The 25,660-nt window shown below is 44.6% G+C and overlaps 1 protein-coding gene across 1 annotated transcript in view; it reads right to left on the reverse strand.

Moving 5' to 3' along the window:
- Window positions 1-7,269: 7,269 nt before the first annotated feature.
- Window positions 7,270-25,660, reverse strand: part of LOC311326448 (nucleoporin SEH1-like) — a 33,839-nt gene continuing 15,448 nt past the window's right edge. The window contains exons 2-8 of the mRNA XM_084459341.1: window positions 23,682-23,732; window positions 23,425-23,571; window positions 21,304-21,515; window positions 17,789-17,887; window positions 17,404-17,544; window positions 17,127-17,281; window positions 7,270-9,952 (exon numbers count right to left, since the gene is read on the reverse strand). Of these exons, the coding sequence (XP_084315467.1) occupies window positions 9,795-9,952; window positions 17,127-17,281; window positions 17,404-17,544; window positions 17,789-17,887; window positions 21,304-21,515; window positions 23,425-23,571; window positions 23,682-23,732 (963 nt within the window). The 3' untranslated portion in view covers window positions 7,270-9,794. The remainder of the gene's footprint in view (window positions 9,953-17,126; window positions 17,282-17,403; window positions 17,545-17,788; window positions 17,888-21,303; window positions 21,516-23,424; window positions 23,572-23,681; window positions 23,733-25,660) is intronic.

A 25,660-nucleotide genomic window follows, 5' to 3' on the forward strand; every position in this document is an offset into this window, starting at 1 on the left:
ACTCTGTCCTCACCAGGGGCTTTTACTTTGAGATGTTTTATGTGCTGTTGGAGTTCTATTATTGTAACTGGTTTAATTAGGAGCTTGTTGCTTAGAGTTGTCCCCAGTGGTGGGTGAGTGGGTTGATAAGTGGGTAGATGGACCTGATGGTCAACTATCAACTTCCATTCTGGATCAAAGAGGGGGTCATCTGGACAGGAGTGGACCTTTTCAAGGTGCTCTCTAAAGACCTCTGCCTTGTCATTATCCTCTTCAATTATTTGACCTTTAGACTTTAGTACAGTGATTTTGGAGTTGCTTTTCTTTCCATTTAGTTGATTAATTTTTTGCCCAAAGGTTTTCGGATTGGGGTCATTATTTAGTTCACTGTAGAACCTGTTCCATGTTTTTTCTCGTTCCTTCTTTAGTGCTGCCTTTATTTGTGTTTGTAATTGATTTACATATTGTTTGATGATAGGGGATCTGGTTATCATGAATTGTCTTCTGAGACGTCTTTTTTGTTGGATGGGCTGGATTAGTTGAGGAGGTAGGTCCTTAGGGCCTTTTGGATCACATTTGAGGTCCATTGATCTTTCTCTTACTGTGAGAAGTATTTGTCTGAGCAGTTCAGCTCTTTGGTCAATAGCGTAATGGTCTGTATCACATGGGGGAAGGTTAGCACTGTGATTAGTAGTGTGTTCTTTGAATGCTTCCCAGTTTGCGGTTTTGTAATTATATTGGGTTTGTCTTTTTACAGGCTGGGCTTCAAGGCTGACCGATGTGAGGATTGGAAGATGGTCACTGCCTATGTCGCTACAGACCGAGAACTGAATTATTTTACCAGCTACCTCAGGGGTACAGAAGCAGAGATCGAGGATGTCCACAGAGTTGTGCGCAGCGGAGTAGTGTGTGGGCTCATCATTGTTTAAGAGGATGAGGTCAGTCTGTTCCAGGATGGTGTTGAGAACTGTGCCTGATTTATTTGTTGTTTTATTGTTGAATGCAGGATGTTTTGCATTAAAGTCTCCCATGATAACCACTTTCTTTCCTTGAGAGAGAATCTGTTGGAACAGGTGGATGGAGGGGGTTGTGCCAGGGGGGCAGTAGACTGACACTATGAGCAGGCTGGAAGTGGGTGAGAGTTTGACTTTTACACTAATAAATTAATTTGCTTGAGTGTGTTCTGGGGCTATTGATATGAGCGTTTCATTATAAGTGATCAACCTTTTCATTAAGAGGGCAACGCCTCTCCCCTGGGGCCTGTCTTTCCTTACAATATCATAACCTGGTAAGGAGAAGTCTGTGTCAGGTGAGAGGAAAGTCTCATTTATTGAAGCTACCTGAACATCCTTTTCACATAAAATGTGGAGGAGCTCTTCTTTATTTGATCTTAATCCTCTTATATTAGCATGTAATATATTAAGATCCATTTATTTTGTTTTGTTTTCTCCTCTTGTGTAAGTGGTTTACTTGAGATGTTTTTCAAAACATTTCCAGATGGCTTCATATTGTTTTTTATCATGACACAGGCTCTTCAGGTCGTTATGCAGGTCATTACATTGTTCCAGGGGTCTGGGGACCTTAGGTCCAGAGTGGAACTGAGAGAGGGGCTGAACCAGGGAGGAGCGTGCAACAGACAGGTAAGCAGGGCATTGCTTAGAGGCAGCAGAGTGACTTCCACCACAGTTGGCACATGTTGATTCATGTTTGGCCTTTTCACATAATTTGTGTGAATGACCTGCTCCACACCTCACACATTTGATTTCATTTTTGCACTGTTGAGCAGTGTGATTAGAACCCTGGCAGTTGAAGCATTGCTTTACATTAGGTGCAGGATGGGCTTTTTCAACACGATAATGGAAAAGATCCATAAAGAATCCTTCCCTTATAAGTTTAGTGGAGTCATCAGGGTTGATCAGATGGACCCTGATGAAGTTGGTTGGCTGCTCTGTTTTCCTACTGATGATGCGGTGGGCTTTCTGGATTGGGATGCCTTGGTTATCGAGTTCCTCTTTGATCTCGTCAGTGGTGATATTCAATGACCAGTTTGATTACTTCATGGGAGTCTGGTCTCCCTTGCCGGGTTGTCAACTTTATGCTTAAATTGGGACTTTCGAACGCATCTTTTGGCCATGATTCCAGGAGCTGATTCATTGAGTGTGGATCTTTTGGAAAAACCAGCAGCCCACCTCTGCAGATTGACCAGTTTTTGGACTTTAATCGTGGGTTTGCACCGCATGATTTCTTTAGCTATATCTTTTTCGTTATTATAAATTGTTCTGTTGATGTTATCTACAGTATAATTACAGGAGGGGATAGGTTGGTCTGTCCGTATTCTGGTCCAGGCATGCTTGCTTTAGGGCTGAGACTGGTTCTGAACCGTTTCTTTGGATTGGATACCATTATGAATTCTTCGCTGTCAGATGCTGCAGCTTCGGCATAGGTTTTGTCGCTATTGATTGCGACTGGGGCTGGGTTTTCATGAAGCATTACATTGGTCATTTTAGTTAACGTATTTTGTAGTTCAGGCACAAATTGTGCTAGCGGTGTTTTTTGGATATGTGAACTGAGGTCTTTGAATAGAGATTGAATTGACCCGAAAATAATTTTCAGAATCTCCTCTGATTTTTTGCCATCGTTCAACCCCTGGATACGTGATGTTTGGTCAGGGGTGCTTAATGGTTGTTCCACGTCTGATTCATTTCCCATGCCATTCCTATCTTAATGGGGTTCTGTCAGGGTGGCCAAAAGTTTAAGTTTGGATTGATGGAGTTTTGGCTTTTGATGTTGAGCTGAACCAACTTTTGCCTTGGGTTTAGTGCTGGCTGGTTTAATGTCAAATGCTTTATTCCATACTGCTTTTCTCTGTTCGTTTGACAGACGTGCTGGAGATGTAGATGTAGCCATTATTAACGAGATAAAATATGTTTCTGGTTAAATTGTTCAATAAAAAGGACTGGTATCGAATATAAATACAACTTAAAATCCAGCGTCAATTTCCAGACATTCTTTGGGCGGGGGTAGACTATGTCCCCTCTTGGAGGAAAACTAATACCGTAGTTGTGGCTTGAATGAGCGAGGGGTGACAGGGAGCGGTGATTCAGTGACTTGATAAACAGTAGAGATTGTGACAAAGGCCACTCTGGGGCTGAGATGTGGGGACCGTGGTGTGGATAGTGGCGTGGTGGCGAGACTCCGCCCCCTCAGGTCAGAGGTTGTGGGGGGCAGGTCAGTGAGTGCCAGGCCATCCCCATGCACCCCTCATTGGAGACCATGTGTCTATAGCCCACCCCGGGCGGAGCAGTAGCTGTGGAGGTGTTGTATGGAAGTTGAGGTGAGAAGCAGTAGCAGTGAAAAGCAGTAGGTGTTTGTTATAAGTACTGCTAGTACTACACTCAAAAATAGATTAGACCACTCATCATAACTCATAGTTTTGAGTTCAATAGCTGAAAGACTCTAAAAGGTATTAATATGAGTTTACAGCCTGAAAGTGTCATTCTGAATATTTCTTTGAATATAAGGAAGGTAGGAAGGAAGGTAGGAAGGAAGCTAGGAAGGAAGGAAGGATGGAAGGAAGGAAGGACAGAAGGAATGCTACCAGTGTCATAAAACGGTGCCTGTACCTTTAAGAGAGCCTGCCTGTGTCCCCAAATTCCAACTGCCAACTGACAGCTTGAGCTGCTCTTCATTATGCATGTGTTAGGTCTATTATTCAGAGAGATATTGTCAAACCTGCAGCAGTTTTCTATTGGAATAACTTGTATAATGACATAGATTGGAAAAGCACTTGGGTCTTGTCAAGAAAATTCCTTATAACAAATAAGGTGCGAGAGGTCACATTCAAGTTACTTCATAGATGTTATCCTGTCTGTCAAGACCAACCTTATAATGTATAAAATAGATATTGATACATCTTGTTTGTTTTGTGGTAATGGAGAGGAAACAATATCTCACTTATTTTGGGACTGTATTTATTCTCAGGTCTTTTGGGTGGACTTCAATAATTTCATAAATACCAAAGTTGACTCCTGTTAAATTAAATATTCAGCATGTACTATTTGGTCTTTTGATATCTGATAAAATTAATCTAGACAAAATGTATGTTATCAATCTGCTATTAATCATAGCTAAGTTTCATATTCACTGTGAAAAATGTGCTGACCAGTGTCGGTTGTATTTAAAGCCTTATTGATATCTTATTTAGATAATTTAAAGCAATGTATGAACCCCAAAGCTATTAAAACCAGAAAACTTTGTGATAGTTATGCAATAGCCTAAAATTACCTCGAGCCTTTTTTGTTTTAATTTTATTTTCCCGTAATTGTGATATATTGATGCCAGTTCTGTAACTGCACTTTATCTTGATATACTGTTATTTGTAATAATTATGTGAATATTTGTCAATATTATTTTTATTTTTTTTAAGATACGAAATAAAGCTTCCCCGCTTGCTCCAGCACGCATGCGCAGTTGTTCTCCCCTGCACACTCGAATAAAGCTTTACACACTGATGACATATGCTTGCCTTTAGGTGGTGATGTTTCCATGGCACATCGGACGCTGTTTGGTTATGTGATATCAAATATACCCCGGGCCTCCCATTCTAACACCAATCACACTCAAATCCTTCATTACAAATATTATGTTCCAGCCACCAGATGTTGTGGTTTACCCTTGAAATCAGTAAAAAGATCATCTGTTTTCCACCTCTGCTGGTAAACAAGACTGTTGGGAGATTTCTTATGGTAGGCCTACTCATCTTGACTGGAGAACGCAGCGACGTGTCCCACTGCAGTAGCTTCCATACAGAACTCACGTTACAGGCTGAAGGCTTTACTACAAAGTATTTTATTGCCAAGACACTGTTATTCCTGTATGATGACCTTAATGGTCTAAAATGGTCCACAATGGTGCTGTGACCATGAAGAAAGAAGGCAATGACAACCATTACTTTCAAATTGCAATTTATTCCTTTCAGGTCAACTCAACATCAACTCCACTGACATTATCCAGAAAATAAACATATAAAAACACAAGACATGTCACCAATATTGCAGTTCTTATAGGATGACATCATTAAACGAATGGCACTAAGCGACATGAGTTAGCTTCAAAATTATGCGGAGCTCCTAAGTCAGGCATGTGCGGAATGAGCCAAATGAAAAGCACATTACTGTCCCTGGTTGTCTGGTAAAGGGAGGGGAGCTCGAGAGGAGTACAGCCTGTGTAGAGGGGCCTGAGGCTGTGGAGGCTGACTGGCCTCAGCTTCACAGTGCTCTATGAGGGAGGAGGGAGGCAGGAGCTGTTCGTACCTGGACCCAGCTCTAGGGGGGAGGAGGGAGGCAGGAGCTGTTCGTACCTGGACCCAGCTCTAGGGGGGAGGAGGGAGGCAGGAGCTGTTCGTACCTGGACCCAGCTCTAGGGGGGAGGAGGGAGGCAGGAGCTGTTCGTACCTGGACCCAGCTCTAGGGGGGAGGAGGGAGGCAGGAGCTGTTCGTACCTGGACCCAGCTCTAGGGGGGAGGAGGGAGGCAGGAGCTGTTCGTACCTGGACCCAGCTCTAGGGGGGAGGAGGGAGGCAGGAGCTGTTCGTACCTGGACCCAGCTCTAGGGGGGAGGAGGGAGGCAGGAGCTGTTCGTACCTGGACCCAGCTCTAGGGGGGAGGAGGGAGGCAGGAGCTGTTCGTACCTGGACCCAGCTCTAGGGGGGTCCAGGGGAGGAAAGAAATACCTGAGACAATACAAACAGTAACCACAGAGGACAGGAGAGGACAGACAATGATGGGAATACAAAGAAAAGAACGGAAAGAGAGATATGAAAAATTAAAAGAAAGGGGGAGTGGAAAAAGGCTGTGGTGCGGAGCAGAACTCAGCAGAGATGAGCAGTACAGAGGACATATCTGTTTCAGGTAAATTAAACAGTGAAACCGACCTAATTGTATGAAAATGTAATGCATGTAAATGAAATACAGCATGAAAGTCTCCAGTCTCCATACATCCTTCCATACCCCTGAACCAACTCATTTTCATTAAGAACAATGAACATGATTTAAACTGTACACAACATGCTGTTATTTCAATCAACACTAATATTCAACCACTTCCAAGCTCACCAGCCAATCATGGAACAAGACAGCCAACGGCAGCTCATGCTGCAGGAGAGCAGGAAGGTGTCAGAGTCATTAGTAATAAGAAGGGTGATGATGTCAGAGTCATTAGTAATAAGAAGGGTGATGATGTCAGTCATCAGTAATAAGAAGGGTGATGATGTCAGAGTGATGATGTCAGAGTGATTAGTAATAAGAAGGGTGATGATGTCAGAGTGATTAGTAATAAGAAGGGTGATGATGTCAGAGTGATTAGTAATATGAAGGGTGATGATGTCAGAGTGATTAGTAATAAGAAGGGTGATGATGTCAGAGTGATTAGTAATAAGAAGGGTGATGATGTCAGAGTGATTAGTAATATGAAGGGTGATGTCAGAGTGATTAGTAATATGAAGGGTGATGTCAGAGTGATTAGTAATATGAAGGGTGATGATGTCAGAGTGATGATGTCAGAGTGGTTAGTAATAAGAAGGGTGATGATGTCAGAGTGATGATGTCAGAGTGATTAGTAATAAGAAGGGTGATGATGTCAGAGTGATTAGTAATAAGAAGGGTGATGATGTCAGAGTGATGATGTCAGAGTGGTTAGTAATAAGAAGGGTGATGATGTCAGAGTGATTAGTAATAAGAAGGGTGATGATGTCAGAGTGATTAGTAATAAGAAGGGTGATGATGTCAGAGTGATTAGTAATAAGAAGGGTGATGATGTCAGAGTGATTAGTAATAAGAAGGGTGATGATGTCAGAGTGATTAGTAATATGAAGGGTGATGTCAGAGTGATTAGTAATATGAAGGGTGATGATGTCAGAGTGATGATGTCAGAGTGATTAGTAATAAGAAGGGTGATGATGTCAGAGTGATGATGTCAGAGTGATTAGTAATAAGAAGGGTGATGATGTCAGAGTGATTAGTAATAAGAAGGGTGATGATGTCAGAGTGATTAGTAATAAGAAGGGTGATGATGTCAGAGTGATTAGTAATAAGAAGGGTGATGATGTCAGAGTGATGATGTCAGAGTGATTAGTAATAAGAAGGGTGATGATGTCAGAGTGATTAGTAATAAGAAGGGTGATGATGTCAGAGTGATTAGTAATAAGAAGGGTGATGATGTCAGAGTGATTAGTAATATGAAGGGTGATGATGTCAGAGTGATGATGTCAGAGTGGTTAGTAATAAGAAGAGTGATGATGTCAGAGTGATTAGTAATATGAAGGGTGATGTCAGAGTGATTAGTAATATGAAGGGTGATGTCAGAGTGATTAGTAATATGAAGGGTGATGTCAGAGTGATTAGTAATAATGTAGTGAACCTGGGGGTTCACTAATTGGACTGCTGTTGACAGAGGCTGGCTAATTACCCACGGCTGGACTTGATTTCTGGGGGGGGAGACTATAAGACCAGAGCCGAACGGGCAGCCAAAAAAAAGGCGGGGAGCGGAGTGTTATGGAGCCTACTTGGTGGGCAAGTAATGCGAAACTAGCGACAGACTTTTTCACTCACGGGAAGGGGGGTGGGTGCCGTTCGTCATCATTTAGGGCGGCCGGCGGCGAAGACAGTCAGCCAGGTGGAGATGTTCCGGGGGAGCTAAGTGCCTTTTAACCGCAAGCATAATGTGTTACTGTCTAGCTTCTTTTTGTTTACTGTCCTTTGTATAGTTACATTTTAAACAGCAGGTTATCCGGGCACTGTGTAGGGCGGGCGAGTGTTAGCTTGTTGGTTTTATGCAGCCCAGTCCCATCCATTTAATTAGTACGCCCCCGTTTGTGTGCCTGATGTTAGGGTGCTGTTTGTAGTGGTCGACGTGTGTCCTATTACGTCCCGTAGGGACCGTTTTATGCATGCTGTGTGCTCTGATGATGTGTGTATAGTGGTCACGTGTGTAGCCTACTGATTGGCCTAGGTGTGCCCATGTGTGCGGGGTGGGTATGGTCCGTAACGTGGGGTGGGCTATACAGTAGCTATGGTATGGACTGTTTGAGCGGGGGAGTGTATTAGATTGGCCCGCTCGCCACGTAAATGGTAAATGGACGGCACTTATATAGCGCTTTTCCACCTTAGCGGCACTCAAAGCGCTTTACAATGGCCTCTCATTCACCCATTCACACACACATTCACACACCAATGGCGGCAGCTGCCATGCAAGGTGCTAACCTGCTCATTGGGAGCAAATTTGGGGTTAGGTGTCTTGCTCAAGGACACTTCAACATGTGGACAGTCGGAGCTGGGATTTGAACCGCTGACCCTTCGATCACTGAACGACCCGCTCTACCAACTGAGCTACAGCCGACCCCTAACGTATCCTGATATCCTCTTCCAATGAACTTCATTGTAATAAAGTGCCCCTATTTTTGCTATGGTGTTGTCTGCTGTCGTGGTTCTGAATGAGCTCTGACCCGGACCTGACCGGTGTAACCTGACCCTTACTCCATGCAGAGAATGTCTTAGCTAAGTGAACCCAAGGCTTATTACAATAAGAAGGGTGATGATGTCAGTCATGAGTAATAAGAAGGGTGATGATGTCAGAGTGATTAGTAATAAAAAGGGTGATGTCAGAGTGATTAGTAATATGAAGGGTGATGATGTCAGAGTGATGATGTCAGAGTGGTTAGTAATAAGAGTGATGTCAGAGTGATTAGTAATATAAAGGGTGATGTCAGAGTGATTAGTAATATGAAGGGTGATGATGTCAGAGTGATGATGTCAGAGTGGTTAGTAATAAGAGTGATGTCAGAGTGATTAGTAATATAAAGGGTGATGTCAGAGTGATTAGTAATAAGAAGGGTGATGTCAGAGTGATTAGTAATATGTAGGGTGATGCTGTGTCTTTGGTGATGTCAGGCGTCGCGGGGGAGGGGCAAAAGGAGTTCTCCTGCCATTCCTGTGTGCAACACAACATCACTCCAATATTGTACCCAATATATGTTTCCGATGGATAATTATGCAAGCAAACTTCTGTAGCAGTAAATGTACATATAAGGTGTGATTTCACTCAGACACATGTATTCATATACAAATCATACTAAGTACTTAAGGTTTTACACGCTATGACTATGAAATCACTAGAATAAAACAGGAAGCCATACAGACTGATCCACATAAGCCATGGAAAATACAGTACAGCCACAAACCAATGGGTTATTGGGATATTTAGCATTATTTGTGAGAACCAGCCTTTGGGAAAACTCCATAGACTCACAATGGACAGCTTGTAGTGTCAATTATAACAGAAGTACTACAAAGGTTTTGGGAAACCAAATCAGCTGTATTATCAAAACAGTAAACACATCAACATGTTAATAAAACTATCATATTCCACTACAGCTGTTCCTCAGCTAGGGAAAGAGTTTGGCAATGACTGTGCAGTATATTAATATATTAATAGTTACTCAACAATGCAAAAAGCATAGCATCAATGTAAAATTACTGATTATCCCTAAGGAAAACAAATTATTTCCTAATTAGCACTGATATTACACAATTCTATTCAAAACGACTGCTGTAACATACAGACACTCAAACTGAGTAGGACACATTCTAAAACAACAGGAGCAGGCCTGTGTGGGCCCATTGCTGGAAGAAGCCAAGCTCTTTGCATGAGTGCAGCCGTGATCAGTTGGCCCAGTGTGTCAGTGGAGCCGTCCCAGACAGAGGCAGTGTGAGTCAGCACCTCTGGCAGGTGGGGGGCGTGGCCTCCTAGGCACCTCACCACCTACCTTCCTGTTGCAGTCCCGTTGAGAGCATTGTGAGCAGTCTGACCGGTGGAGCCCACCACTGTCGTCATGGTGTTGGGCTGACCTGAAGACCCGTTCACCGGGCTTCCATCCCCTTTCAGGATGCCAGTACACTTCCAGTTATCCATGTAGTTGGCTGCCGAAAAAGAAGATCAACATCACATCACCTGTGTTATTGTGAAGAAGGATATCACAGGTGTAAGCAATATTGCAAAATCTGATTTGCCGTGTGGATGACGCCATGATCTACCTACTCCACAGAGCCACTCAAAAATAATAATAATAATAGATTTTATTTAAAAGACGCCTTTCAAGACACCCAAGGACATCGTTCATGGGCAGATAAGAATACAATACAGTAATAATACATAAAATAGACATATCAAATACAGTAAATATACATATAATATACAATAAAATAATTGACAGGACATTAGAAGAATTGACAGGACAAGTTAAATACGTAAGAACAGTACAGTGAAGGAGAGTGAACGCAGTGAACCGTTGGGAAAATACATAACAGTGGGGTGCAGTTACAGTGAATAGGCCAGTTTGAAGAGGTGGGTTTTGAGGTGGGATTTGAATGAGGCAAGTGAGTCCATTGGGTCAAACTGGCGCAGGAGGGTGGGGTGGGGGGTTCCAAAGCTTGGGGGCGGCGCAGCTGAAGGCCCTTGCACCCATGGTGCTGAGGCGTGAGGTGGGGGTGGATAGGAGCCCGGAAGAGGATGAGCGCAAGGAGCAGGAGGGAGTGTACTCATGGACGAGATCGGAGAGGTAGGAATGTAGAATGTAGAATCTTTATTTGTCATACAACACAGGAGATGTGGAGATGAAATTATTCTCTGTGCTTAACCCATCCCAACATCCTGCCCCCAAGTGCAGCTGGGAGCAGACATGCAGGCAGCGTGCAGGGGACGCTCCTGTCCGCCCCCGCCACGTTTTTCATATTGGGTTCTTTATGGGGGAAACCCTTGCGAACACAGGGAGAACATGCAAACTCCACACAGAAAGAACCGGAGACCGTCTTGCTGTGAGGCGACACCGTGCCGCACGTGAGCAATTTTGGGGTTCAGTGTCTTACTCAAGGACACTTCGGCACAACGCCAGGAGCTGGGATCGAACCAGGGACCTTGCGATCCCCAGCCAGCCGCTCTACCTCCTGAGCTACATGCTGCCCCATTGGGTGAGGTTATGGAGGGCCTTGTAGGTAAGCAGGAGGATTTTGTAGTCGATAAGGAATTTGACTGGGAGCCAGTGTAGCTGGCTGAGAATGGGGGTGATGTGTTCGGATGATGGATGATTTGGAGTCTGTTGAGCAGTTTGGTGGGGAGACCGGTGAGGGGAGTCCTGGTCCACGCATTCCGTTGCAGTAGTCGATGCGGGAAGTGAGGAATGCGTTGACCAGGACTTCAGTGTTGGACTGGGATAGGGATGGGCGGAGTCGTGAGATGTAGCAGAGATGGAAGAAGGCAGTCTGGGTGGTATTCTTGATATGGGGTTCGAAGGAGAGAGTGCTGTCCAGCATGACGCCGAGGCTTTTGACTTGGGTAGAGAGGGGGACATGGAATCCGTTAATGGTGATGTTAGGGGGTGGGAGGTTATGGGCTTTAGTGAGGGTGTTTTTGGAGCCGATGAGCAGGACCTCGGTTTTGCTACTGTTGAGCTTTAGTTCCTGCCCATCCCGCTCCTAATGTCCTGGAGGTAGTAGATGGTAGATGATGAATAAGAGGGGACCCAACACCGACCCCTGTGGGACACTCAGTGAAACAGCGGAGCACCCTGACCTGTGGTTCTTCAGCTGGACAAATTGTTCTCTGTTGGTGAGATAGGGTGAAAACCAGGACAGTGCAACACCAGTGATCCCAGTGCCAGCCAGGCGTTCCAGGAGCAGTGGGTGAGAGATGGTGTCAAAAGCAGCACTGAGGTCAAGGAGGATGAGGATGGTGAGTGATCCGGAGTCAGCCGCACGGAGTAGGTCGTTAGTGATTTTAACCAGGGTGGTTTCGGTGCTGTGAACAGCTCCAAGCCAGATTGGAAGGGTTCGTGAATGTTGTTGGTGTCGAGGTGGGACGCAACCACCCTCTCAAGGATCTTGGAGATGAATGGGAGGTTGGAAATGGGCCTGTAGTTGTTAAAGGAGTAGTAAAGGGAAAAATCATGTTTAGCCCTGTTTTAAGGTTACTTATGATCATATACAATGGTTCAGATCAAAACGTTGACAAAACTAGCACTTTTGAGAAAGTTGATAATTGCTCTACCACCGTTTAAGTCATACAATGGATGTGGGTGGGCACCTTGAAAAATCATTCAAAAACATGTTAAACTCTCGATTTCAAAGACAAGAAGCGCTTTTTGATCTGAACCATTGTATATGATCATAAGTAACCTTAAAACAGGGCTAAACATGATTTTTCCCTTTACTACTCCTTTAAGGTCAGATGGGTCAGAACTGGTTTTTTTGAGAATGGGTGTAATGGCGGCCAGTTTGAGGGAGGGGGGTTCAATGCCGGAGTTAAGGGAGGAGTTAATTAGTTGTGTGATGGTGGGGGTGATCGATGGAAGACAGGCTTTAAGCAGTGTGGTGGGGAGGGGATCAAGCTGGCAGGTGGTTGATTTGACTTTGCGGAGGAGTTCAGAGATGGTGGAGTCCGAAACAGGGGTGAAGTTGGAAAGGGAGGTGATGGGTGGTTGGGCTGGCTTGGCCATCCAGGTGGGGTCCTCAGGGGAGGTGAGTGACGCAGCCAGCTGTTGGTGGATGGTGTTGATTTTGGTGAGGAAGAATTGTAGGAAGTTGTTGCAGAGGTCAGGGGAGATAAAGGGAGGGTGCTGGGGGGCTCGAGTAGGTGGCTGACAGTTGAGAAGAGGACTCTAGAGTTGCCGTGACCGGTGTAGATGAGGTTGGAGTAGTAGGTTGATTTGGCAGAGGAGAGGACGGACTTGTAGTGATGAAGATGGTCGGAATACATTTGGATATGCACAGAGAATCCGGTCCGTTTGTGGAGCCGCTCCAGTCGGCGGCCAGTGGCCTTTAACTGGCGCAGCTCAGCAGTATAACAGGGTGCGGTGTGAGCGAAGGAGACTATGCAGGTTTATTCAGGGGTGCGAGGGAATCAAGGGAGGAGGAGAGACAGGCGTTGTAGTGATTCACCAGGTCAGCGGGGGAGGGGAAGGGGGAGGGGGAGGGCTGGGGTAGGAGTTAGTGAGGGCGGTGAGGTCTGTGGGGTCAATGTTTTTAATGTTCCGGAAGGTGATAGACCGTTGCTCCTTAGATTTTGATGGGGCAGCCTTGATCTCAAACAGCACAACTTTATGGTCAGAAATGGGGAACTCAGTGCCAGTGAGGTTGCAGGGGGAGATACCAGTGCAGCAGAGTGACCTTTGTTATGGGTTGGGAAATTAACATGTTGAGTAATACCCAGTCAGTCAAGGAGTGAAGTGAAATCATGAGCAAAGACATTGGAATGATCATCGACATGAATGTTAAAGTCACTGGTGAGGAGGACAGATGGGGACATTGCACAAACATATGTTAATAATGATGAAAAATCTGTGAGAAAAACAGCAGAGGGCTTAGGTGGTCTGTAGATAGTGACGATCATGATGGGTTCAGTGAGTTTTAGGGCTAAACATTCAAAAGAGGAGTGATGGGGAACAGTGACAGAGGTGACTTATGTTGGCACGATGCAGCACAGCAAGACCCCCTCCCCCCCTACCAGCAGGACGGGGTTTGCACGTGTAGTAATAGCCAGGTGGGGTAGCTTCATTAAGTTGGGAGAAATCATTGGGCTGTTGCCAGGTCTCAGAGAGGCATAGAAAGTCAAGGTCTCTGTCAGAAATTAGCTCAGAAATCAGTAGGGCTTTGGTGGTAAGATATCTGACATTGAGAAGGGCCAGTTTAAGTCAAGTCAAGTGATGCATTGATAGTGGCTTTGGGAAGAGATGACAGAACACGGTGATTGACAGTGAGTGACAGCGCGGGGAGGGCGTGGCTTGGTGGACCTGAAAGAGCGAATACTTGTGTAGTTTATGGGTTGAGAATATTGAAAGTTCCGACCAGGTCTGCAGTGTGTGCATCTAGGTCGAGTGGGTTGAGTGGGGAGAGTGGGAAGGGGCCTATGGACCAGGGGGTAGGGGGATTGGGGGTAGGGGCCATGGACCAGCAGGGACTGGGTGTAGGAGGGGGAGGGGCCATGGACCAGCAGGGACTGGGGGTAGGAGGGGGAGGGGCCATGGACCAGCAGGGACTAGGGGTAGGAGGGGGAGGGGCCGTGGACCAGCTGGGAAAAGGGGTAGGGTGGGGAGGGGCCATGGACCAGCAGGAGCTGGGGATAGAAGGGGGAGGGTCGTGTGGTGGGTGGGCTGGTGCTGCCGCTAGCTAGGGCCTGAACGAGGCCCGGTGGTGGGTGGGCTGGTGCTGCCGCTAGCTAGGGCCTGAACGAGGCCCGGTGGTGGGTGGGCTGGTGCTGCCGCTAGCTAGGGCCTGAACGAGGCCCGGTGGTGGGTGGGCTGGTGCTGCCGCTAGCTAGGGCCTGAACGAGGCCCGGTGGTGGGTGGGCTGGTGCTGCCGCTAGGGCCTGAACGAGGCCCGGTGGTGGGTGGGGTAGGTGACTCACACCTGGAGAAGCCAGGAAGCACAGTGAGAGTCATGTTCTTTGACTTTTCCAGTGCCCTCTGGCTCCCAGAGAAGCTTCCAGCTATGCAGGTAGGCCTCGACACGGTGTCCTGGATCAAACTACCTCACCGGCAGGCCACAGTATGTCCATCTGCAAGGCTACCTGTCCGACGTGGTGATAAGCAACACTGTTGCCCCCCAAGGAACAGTCCTGTCACCTTTTCTGTTCACCCTCTACACCTCCGACTTCAGCCACAACCCTGGAGCGTGCCACCTCCATAAGTTCTTAGATGACTCCTTTATCGTGGGCTGCATCAGCGAAGACATAGAGGCAAAGTCCAGAGATGTGGTCAGGAGATTCGTCAGATTGTCTGAGGAAAACCAGCTCCAACACAACATCAGCAAAACCAAGGAGCTGGTGGTGGACTTCAAAAGGAACAAGAGGCCCCCAACCCCTATGATCATCCAGAGGGAGGAAAGTAAGATGGTGGACTCAATAAACTGGACTGGCAGGACAATGTGGAGGCCCTCTACCGGAAAGGACAGAGCACTGCTCTTCCTTAGGAAGCTTAAGTTATTTGATGTGTGTAGCAGGCTGCTGCGGATATTCTACCAGTCTGTGGTAGCCAGCACACTGTTCTTTGCCGTGGCCTGTTGAGTCGGCAGCACCAGGTCTGGGGAGAAATACAAGCTGAACAAACTGGTGAGGAGGGCCACCTCTGTCGTGGGGCAACAACTGGACATTAATGGCTATGAACCACTTTGGTTTGGATTAAATTGAGTTCCAGGGGCGGCTGTAGCTCAGTTGGTAGAACGGGTCGTTCAATGATCGAAGGGTCAGTGGTTCGAATCCCAGCTCCGACCGTCCACATGTCGAAGTGTCCTTGAGCAAGACACCTAACCCCAAATTGCTCCCAATGAGCAGGTTAGCACCTTGCATGGCAGCTGCCGCCATTGGTGTGTGAATGTGTGTGTGAATGGGTGAATGAGAGGCCATTGTAAAGCGCTTTGAGTGCCGCTAAGGTGGAAAGCGCTATATAAGTGCAGTCCATTTACCATTCGAAGAAAATTATTTTTGAACTCTGACCAAGTTCCACTCAATGCTTTGTAGCACAAAGATTGGATTTTCAAAAAGCAACACGACGGCTGGCAAGTAATGCAACAGTGTATGACCGGTGTATGCCCGGACTCCAGTAACACCGATAACCATGGCAACCCTAGTGGAGAAGCATAACGAATGCAGATGATTTCATACAGGTGCACTGTAGGATACAATTAAGATTAATTTCCTATCATGTATCTATCTATATCTATGGAAAAGGCGTCAGTAAATAGGAAGTTGTGGTCGAAAGTGCTCAATGACGCATACGCTGAAGATAGCCATGAGGCTGAAACGTTCGTCCTGCCTGTCTTGCATGTTTCTGTGAAGCAATAAAGCATCCATCCTTTGGAATCTGTGAGTGCTGGTCCCTCTACCACTTTTGATGAAAGTGCTCAATGACCACGATGCTGGTGTATTATTGTGATGAGTAAGGAAAGAGCAGCAGTGCAGCTCTTGGGCAGGGGATGAGGTCAGGGCAGGATGTGATCAGACCGGCTCACCCCATCCACGGGGCAAGAGGGGCTGCTCAATGGATGAGTAGAATTGTTATTTAATTTTTTACTTAACCTTTGTTTAAAAATGATCATATGCTATGGCCGTTTCAGTTGCCAGATCTGAACCCAATTGAACACCTATGAGAGATTTTAAACAACGCTCTCTACCACCATCATCAAAACACCAGATGTCTTTTGGAAGAATGGTGCGCCTTCCCTACAGCAGAGCTCCAGAGACTTGGAGGGTCTATACCAGGAGCACTATCCCTACAGCAGAGCTCCAGAGACTTGGAGGGTCTATACCAGGAGCACTATCCCTACAGCAGAGCTCCAGAGACTTGGAGGGCCTATACCAGGAGCACTATCCCTACAGCAGAGCTCCAGAGACTTGGAGGGTCTATACCAGGAGCACTATCCCTACAGCAGAGCTCCAGAGACTTGGAGGGTCTATACCAGGAGCACTATCCCTACAGCAGAGCTCCAGAGACTTGGAGGGTCTATACCAGGAGCACTATCCCTACAGCAGAGCTCCAGAGACTTGGAGGGTCTATACCAGGAGCACTATCCCTACAGCAGAGCTCCAGAGACTTGGAGGGTCTATACCAGGAGCACTATCCCTACAGCAGAGCTCCAGAGACTTGGAGGGCTTATGCCAGGAGCACTGAAGCTGTTCTGGCAGCTCCTAGTGGCCCAACACCTTACCAACCTCACCTTGGCTGAAACACATCTAGACAATTTGTTTCAAATTGCTACAGCACTATGATTGAATAGCCAATTGAGATTAAAAGCTTTTTAAAATGTATCTTCTTTCGTGCCTCTGATTTCTTCTATATTCTACAATATACAAGATGACATGCAGCAGTAGTCTTCAGATTGCTGCATTTCACAGAGGCAGGCAGCAAAGTCCTCCCTCCCCCTCAAAAGCAGAGGCATGTGTATATATGACAAATAAAAATATGTTTTACTTATTCTTGCCAAATTAGAAACTGACGTCCAAACTTTCCAAGCAAATGGTCAGATGTGATTTTGGGGCTTGTAAGTGGACCAGGTCCTCTCCTGCCTACGTGATCAAGGCACTGTAGACGCTGAATGACCTCCTGACCTTTCCACAGGCGCACGCAGCCGTCGTCCCCAGAGGAGGCCAGGAGGGTGCTGGTGATGTTCCAGCTCACACGCCACACCTGGGAGTTGTGGTTGTCAAACTGCGCCACGATCTGGACCTCGAACTTGGTCGGTCCAGTAGAGCTGCTCTCTTTTCTGTCACAGGGGGGCATAAGAAAAGGGTCAGTTAAATTAGAATAAACAATATTTTGTCCTAACCTTGGCTGTAATTCATTCATGAGTATTTAGACATTCAAAATCAGCATTGAGCCACTGACCTCATGGGTAGCAGCTTAAAGATGCGGACGTCCTTAGTGGCGATGGCCAGCACATGGAAAGACCTGCCCAGGTTCGGGGCGAAAGAGATGTCGTGCACTGCATCAGTGACGGTCATCAGGGTCTCTGCTTTGGCATACTTCCTTATGAACAGCAAAAACACAGTACAGTCACATATTTAACCTTGGTATTGTAGTCACATATTTAACCATAGAATTGTACAGTGACATGTTTAACCATAGCATTGTACAGGCACATATTTAACCATACAGTAGCATTGTACCATCACATATTTAAACATAGCATCGTACAGTCACATGTTTAAATGTTTTGAGGCTCAAAGTAAAAAGTGCTGTACTGTCTGTTTCACCTGTAAGACTCACTGACCTGGTGTTTTCATTGTATTCATAGATCTGGACCTTCCCACCATAAGTGACATTGCTATCATCACTCCCCACTGCTATCATAGGAGGATGAGCACGGGAGCTGGGGCACAAAGGAGAGAAAGAACATGCTTTTAGAACAACACCGTCTAGTGATGTCATGAGATAAAGAAGAACACCGTCTAGTGATGTCATGAGATAAAGAAGAACACCGTCTAGTGATGTCATGAGATAAAGAAGAACACCGTCTAGTGATGTCATGAGATAAAGAAGAACACCGTCTAGTGATGTCATGAGATAAAGAAGAACACCGTCTAGTGATGTCATGAGATAAAGAACACCGTCTAGTGATGTCATGAGATAAAGAACACCGTCTAGTGATGTCATGAGATAAAGAACAACACCGTCTAGTGAGGTCATGAGATAAAGAACACTGTCTAGTGATGTCATGAGATAAAGAAGAACACTGTCTAGTGATGTCATGAGATAAAGAAGAACACCATCTAGTGATGTCATGAGATAAAGAAGAACACCGTCTAGTGATGTCATGAGATAAAGAACACCGTCTAGTGATGTCATGAGATAAAGAACACCGTCTAGTGATGTCATGAGATAAAGAACAACATCGTCTAGTGAGGTCATGAGATAAAGAACACTGTCTAGTGATGTCATGAGATAAAGAAGAACACTGTCTAGTGATGTCATGAGATAAAGAAGAACACCATCTAGTGATGTCATGAGATAAAGAAGAACACCGTCTAGTGATGTCATGAGATAAAGAACACCGTCTAGTGATGTCATGAGATAAAGAACAACACCGTCTAGTGAGGTCATGAGATAAAGAACAACACCGTCTAGTGAGGTCATGAGATAAAGAACACTGTCTAGTGATGTCATGAGATAAAGAGGAACACCGTCTAGTGATGTCATGAGATAAAGAAGAACACTGTCTAGTGATGTCATGAGATAAAGAGGAACACCGTCTAGTGATGTCATGAGATAAAGAACACCGTCTAGTGATGTCATGAGATAAAGAAGAACATTGTCTAGTGAGGTCATGAGATAAAGAACAACACCGTCTAGTGAGGTCATGAGATAAAGAGGTGTAGCATCTCTACAAACTAAGGAATAGATAGATAGACAGACAGACAGACAGACAGACAGACAGACAGACAGACAGAAATAATCCCCATGGGGGACATTTCAGGGGCCTAGCAGGTCATTCCATTTCAATTTGACATCCTTTGATCAGCTGAATATTTTTTTGTGTAAAATGGATAATCTATATAAGTAAAAATGCAGAATGCATTTTTACAAATATAATTTAATTAATGAGAAATAAGAATTCATTGCACCCAAATCCAACATTTTCTTTTGAGAAATAATATTCAATTCAATATTATCATTGAAGTGCTCAGTACTAGATCAGCCTCCAGAGGAGACTGCGAGGTCCCGTTCAGACGAACAACCACAGGTCAGAATGTTTTATCTGTTAAAGGTAGTACGAGTTGGAACAGTCTCCCAATCATGATCCGGGAGAGTTCCACATTTGTTGCTTTCAAAAAACATAAAAAAAAAAAAAAGCCTTATACATAATCAAACCTGCGAACATATATGAAGACTGAACAGCACTTTAGCATACAGCACTTTAGCATTAGCACTTTGACTGTAGCGCTTGATGAGCATCAGCACTCTATAAAGCCTCTTAGATTTACTTTTTTATTATCTTTTTATTATTGTAATTGCATTTTCATGTTTGTCCTTCTGTGAGTACTTCTTTTTAATGTTTAATGTTTGAGGACTGCGGATGGAAACTAGCTCCTAGCTAAATCTGGCATGTTTACACAGTCATGTATTTGTATGTGTTCATTAATATGCACTGTCCTCACCAAATAAACCAATCAAATAAAATAAATAAAATTGAAGGTAGCCCACATGGACGGAAAACCTCCAAATCTGGCAACCCTGCCGATGCAACCCTTCAAAGCAGAAGACAAGTGCTGCTTGCAGGGGAGAAAGTAGAGAATTTCAACTTATTGCATTGCACCAATGTCTCAGAAATAATACTATGAAAAGTAGGCCGATATTTGCTCAGAGTCCGGAGACAGTGGAGTCCGGACTCTGACGATGGATGATGTAAACCATGAAGGCCAGGTCCTCAACAGACTAGATACTGTAAATACTGGCATCCAGTTAGTGGCTGCTGGGAGTATAAATGGGATGTTGTGTCAGAATCACATCCACCACTGATGCCATGTAACCAAACACAGCACAATAAGGCTATAGGTTCACAAACATGTATACTCAGACCTGGAGGGGTTATAAACATGAATACTCAAACCTGGAGGGGTTATAAACATGAATACTCAACCCTGGAGGGGTTATAAACATGAATACTCAACCCTGGAGGGGTTATAAACATGAATACTCAGACCTGGAGGGGTTATAAACATGAATACTCAGACCTGGAGGGGTTATAAACATGAATACTCAACCCTGGAGGGGTTATAAACATGATTATATAAACCTGGAGGGGTTATAAACATGAATACTCAGACCTGGAGGGGTTATAAACATGATTACTCAGACCTGGAGGGGTTATAAACTTGAATACTCAACCCTGGAGGGGTTATAAACATGATTATATAAACCTGGAGGGGTTATAAACATGAATACTCAGACCTGGAGGGGTTATAAACATGAATACTCAGACCTGGAGGGGTTATAAACATGATTACTCAGACCTGGAGGGGTTATAAACATGATTATATAAACCTGGAGGGGTTATAAACATGATTACTCAGACCTGGAGGGGTTATAAACATGAATACTCAGACCTGGAGGGGTTATAAACATGATTACTCAAACCTGGAGGGGTTATAAACATGATTACTCAGACCTGGAGGGGTTATAAACATGAATACTCAGACCTGGAGGGGTTATAAACATGATTATATAAACCTGGAGGGGTTATAAACATGAATACTCAGACCTGGAGGGGTTATAAACATGATTACTCAAACCTGGAGGGGTTATAAACATGATTACTCAGACCTGGAGGGGTTATAAACATGAATACTCAGACCTGGAGGGGTTATAAACATGATTATATAAACCTGGAGGGGTTATAAACATGAATACTCAGACCTGGAGGGGTTATAAACATGAATACTCAGACCTGGAGGGGTTATAAACATGATTACTCAAACCTGGAGGGGTTATAAACATGATTACTCAGACCTGGAGGGGTTATAAACATGAATACTCAGACCTGGAGGGGTTATAAACATGATTATATAAACCTGGAGGGGTTATAAACATGAATACTCAGACCTGGAGGGGTTATAAACATGATTACTCAAACCTGGAGGGGTTATAAACATGATTACTCAGACCTGGAGGGGTTATAAACATGAATACTCAGACCTGGAGGGGTTATAAACATGATTATATAAACCTGGAGGGGTTATAAACATGAATACTCAGACCTGGAGGGGTTATAAACATGAATACTCAGACCTGGAGGGGTTCCAGGAGATGCAGGAGCAGCTGAGCTTGCAGGAGATCTCGTGCTGCAGGGACCACTGGCTCAGGTTCATGACGTCTGGGGCCTCGTAGATGCGCACCACGCCGTCGGCAGAGCAGGTGGTCAGCATCAGACCCATGTGTTTGGGAGCGAACTTCACATCTGTCACCGATGTCCTGCTGTCCACCAGGGTGGTCCTTTTTATCTAGAGGGCATAGATCCAACTTTATTATTCATCCATGTATGGGAATCTGTCTTTGGCATCACCAGTTCCATAATAACACCATGCAAAAAACAACCATCATCAGTCAATCTCAACGCTGCAAACATACTGTACTGATGCCTGTCAGTCACTGGTCTAGGGTCAGTCCCTATCTTCAGCCTGTCAGTCACTGGACTAGGGTCAGTCCCTATCTTCAGCCTGTCAGTCACTGGACTAGGGTCAGTCCCTATCAGGCCATGATATCCACCATCATAGATTGTTCTAATGTTTCGATAGTTACACATTTCTGCAACATACAATTTTGTGACACCTGCTGGGGAACCTATGATACTATCACACAGTAGACAGTATGAAGAGACTCAACTTCATTGATGAGTGTATCTGAACAGGGAACAATAATCATCAGGAAGCAAGCAAGAAAAAAACCCTCAAATTCACTAAATTCAAGGCCCCAATTGCACATTCTGTTCAGAGCATGAGAACTGACCCTGTGGTGTGTTCTGAGAGTGGGCTTGAGAAGGTTCAACCAGAGCAGTTAAATACCATTTACCATTTACCCTATTACTGATTATCACCAGAAAATGACTTGGTCCAAATTAAAGGAGTAGTAAAGGGAAAATGTTTTAAGGTTACTTATGATCATATACAATGGCTCAGATCAAAACATTGACAAAACTAGCATTTTCGAGAAAGTTGATAATTGCTCTACCACCGTTTTGGTCATACAATGGATGTGGATGGGCATCTTGAAAAATCATTCAAAAACATGTTAAACTCTCGATTTCAAAGACAAGAAGCTCACTGAGGGTGTAATTGGTGTCCGTTGGTGTTCTGACATCAAATTCGCCGCAAAGTATGAATCCTGTAGGGTTTTATTGATAATTTTATGAAATCCATTGACTTGTATTGAAGCGACCGTTATAGATGTGTAGATCAATCCTCAGAGGGGATTCAGGAAGCGGAACTACTTACGGTAGCTATTGTTATTGTTTATGTTGCTAGGCTACCAACCGGAAGTTTACACACATATGTGCTGCAACTAAATAGTTCTATGCTAAATATTTTAAAAAGCCTTTCCAGATGAACTAGAATCTTACTTTATGGTGAATTATACGTCAGAACGCCAACTAACACCTAGGTGAGTTTCTTGTCTTTGAAATTGAGATTTTAACATGTTTTTGAATGATTTTTCAAGATGCCCACCCACATCCATTGTATGACCAAAACGGTGGTAGAGAAATTATAAACTTTCTCGAAAATGCTAGCTTTGTCAACGTTTTGATCTGAACCATTGTATATGATCATAAGTAACCTTAAAACAGGGCTAAACATGCATTTTCCCTTAACTGCTCCTTTAAGGCTGAAAGATTTTGACAAAAACAATAATTATTTTGCCAAATGTCTGAGTTCACACGCTACATCAGGACAGTGCTCTCATCAGGACCAGAGACTCGTCTTCAGTGCACAGATCACTCAGTCCTCTGAAGACCCTGTCAAAACGTCAGTGACTGATCTCTGCACCAAATAACTATAAGATGATCTGTGAGCTCCAGTGTGATAGATTGTAGCAAAATGTTTGAGATTATAATGTTACTCACTGCAATGCAGGTACAATATGAGGCAAAATAATCAACCAGTATTTATATGGATGTCAGTTTAGTTTATTGCATATACTGTAAATATGGTCTACTAATGTCTGATTTAACAACAAACTAAATTGACATCCAAATACTGGTCTACTAACGTCTGGTTCAGCAATAAGAAAATAGTTCAGAGTTTGTATCTGCTTTGAAAATCACAACGCCTCAGGTTCCGGGCTGATGTGTTCCAGGTTCCGGGCTGATGTGTTCCAGGTTCCGGGCTGATGTGTTCCAGGCTGATGTGAGCTCACCCAGTGGCTCTGTCCTCTCTGTTTGTCATTGGATTCCCCGACAATCTCCTCCCACACGGCCGCTGTCCGGTCGAAGGAGCAGGAGGCGAGCACCTGGCCAAACTCGGGATGTGCCCATGTCACTCGCCACACAGACCCACTGTGTGTCTACAAACAGAAGCATCAGTTTTAAAATGAGAAAACCCTAGTGATTGGTCATACAGTATCTGTACACTAACTTGCACACTGTAATAAGTCTAACATGCGGTGAGTCTGACCTTCCAGCTGGCGGTGCAGAGCCACTCCCCGCCATCGTTTTTGTCCCAAACCTGTGAGAGAACAGCGGTCAGTTGTGTGTAAAACCTCTGATCAATGTGTAGACGGTTTATGTGTGTCGCTAGCTACCACAAAAGAATCCCATGACATTTCCAAAACAAGTGGCACTTCATTGTAATGATTGTTTTTCATAATTGGTTGCAGTCTCATTTGACACAGCTAGTTAGTTATTATTGCTAGTAGATTGACATCACTCGCCCAGACAGAATATAGCAGCCAGGGAGCTACCCGGCATCGGCATGCCTAGACCTGTATAAGGCCTCCTTGATACTGCAGAGACCTGTAATGTCCCATTGAAAAACTCCCCATATTAGAAGTTCAGTCCACTGTGTCCAAACAAAGGCATAACTCACCAAAGTATCAATGTCCAAGGCTTGCTATCGTTGTCACCTCACTAGTGCTGGGGTCTGTTGCATCCTAAATGACTATAAACAACATTTTGCAGCTAATTTATCATTCCGAAAACCGCCAGCTCTCAAATCTGTTTTTTTCAGAGGCGTCTCACACACTACTGTCCATGTGGTGACGCAACATTCGGTGTGGGTGGAAGTGGTAATTATGTGTAGCAGGTGGTACTTGTACAAGAAGAAAATGAGACGCATGTTAATACCGACAAAGCTTTAAGACTGGCGGTGTACGGACTGATGATAAATTAGTTGCAAAACTATGGCTTTGTTCACACGGAAGTGAAATGTGTCCCAAATCCTATCTTTTTGCCTACATGCAACTCAGGTCTGATTTTTTCATGACCGTGTGAACGGTCACATGAAATCGGATTTTTAAAAATCCAGCCTGGGTCGCTTTCAGAGGTGGTATTATATCGGATACATTTTTTTGCAACACGCCCACCATCTGAACAGTCATGTCGCGTTTAATGCGACTTTTACGTCACTCTAGAGCGGTGGCTTGCAAATTCGTGAAGCGTTCCACTGTGGTGTGCTTGTGAGGCATACGTCACAAGACGATCCTTATCCTTCTTCTCGTTACCATTTGCTTATACCGTCGCCAGCTTCCACTGCACAAATACTTGAAAATCAACCCGTAGTAAAGGCTAACTTCAGTTGTGGTTGTAACGTTATCCATGGTTAACGTTACTTCCGTAAACAGTGTGCAGCGTGTGACGTCCTGACGTCTTTGTTATTGTTCTTCTGCGCATGCGGGTCTGTTCAGGGGCCTCATTTAAAAATCTTGCGTACGCACAAAAGAATGCGTATGACTAGGCTACGGCATCTCTGTCTTTGATTTTGATCACCGCACTTCAGACAGCAGGTGCGTTCCCATTCCCAATATAAAATTATATATTATATTATAAAATTAAAACAATTATAAAATAAAATATTGCAAATGTAATCACCACCTAAACAAGACGTTAAGTAACGTTTACAATATTGTGTGATACAGCCAGGCCTAAATAACCAATGTTATAGGCCTATACAGCCTACTAGTTTTAACTCCCATAGCAGCATTCATGACCGCAGTGATTTAGCCGACTTTGACATTCTGAATAAATCCACGAGATTAATGAAAGAAAGCCTCATGAAAAGGCTTTGATTCTTAAGGCCAGTATAATAAAAAAGAAAAGAAAATGCTGTATCACGGCCCTACCGTGTAACTCAGTGTTTCCTGTGGAATTGATCTCTTGGTGTGGTGGTGCCAAGCTCAAGACCGCCAAAATAGGGAGGATTTCTATACCAAAGCGGGGGGGGGGGGGGGGGGTTTAATAAATTCATGTTTGATGCCCATTGATGCTTAACTGCATGCTCATACAGTCTAAACCATCAGACTGTCTTTCTAATCTCTCATCTTCACTCTCTCCTATCTCCTTCCTTCTCATCTCTCTTCTCCTGCTCTCCTCTCAAAAACCTCTATCCTCTCCTCTCTCACCTAGTCTGGGGCCTGTCTTGTTCGCAGTTGTTTCGCC

This window comes from Borostomias antarcticus (assembly GCF_949987555.1).
Source record: "Borostomias antarcticus genome assembly, chromosome: 27".
Taxonomy (NCBI): domain Eukaryota; kingdom Metazoa; phylum Chordata; class Actinopteri; order Stomiiformes; family Stomiidae; genus Borostomias; species Borostomias antarcticus.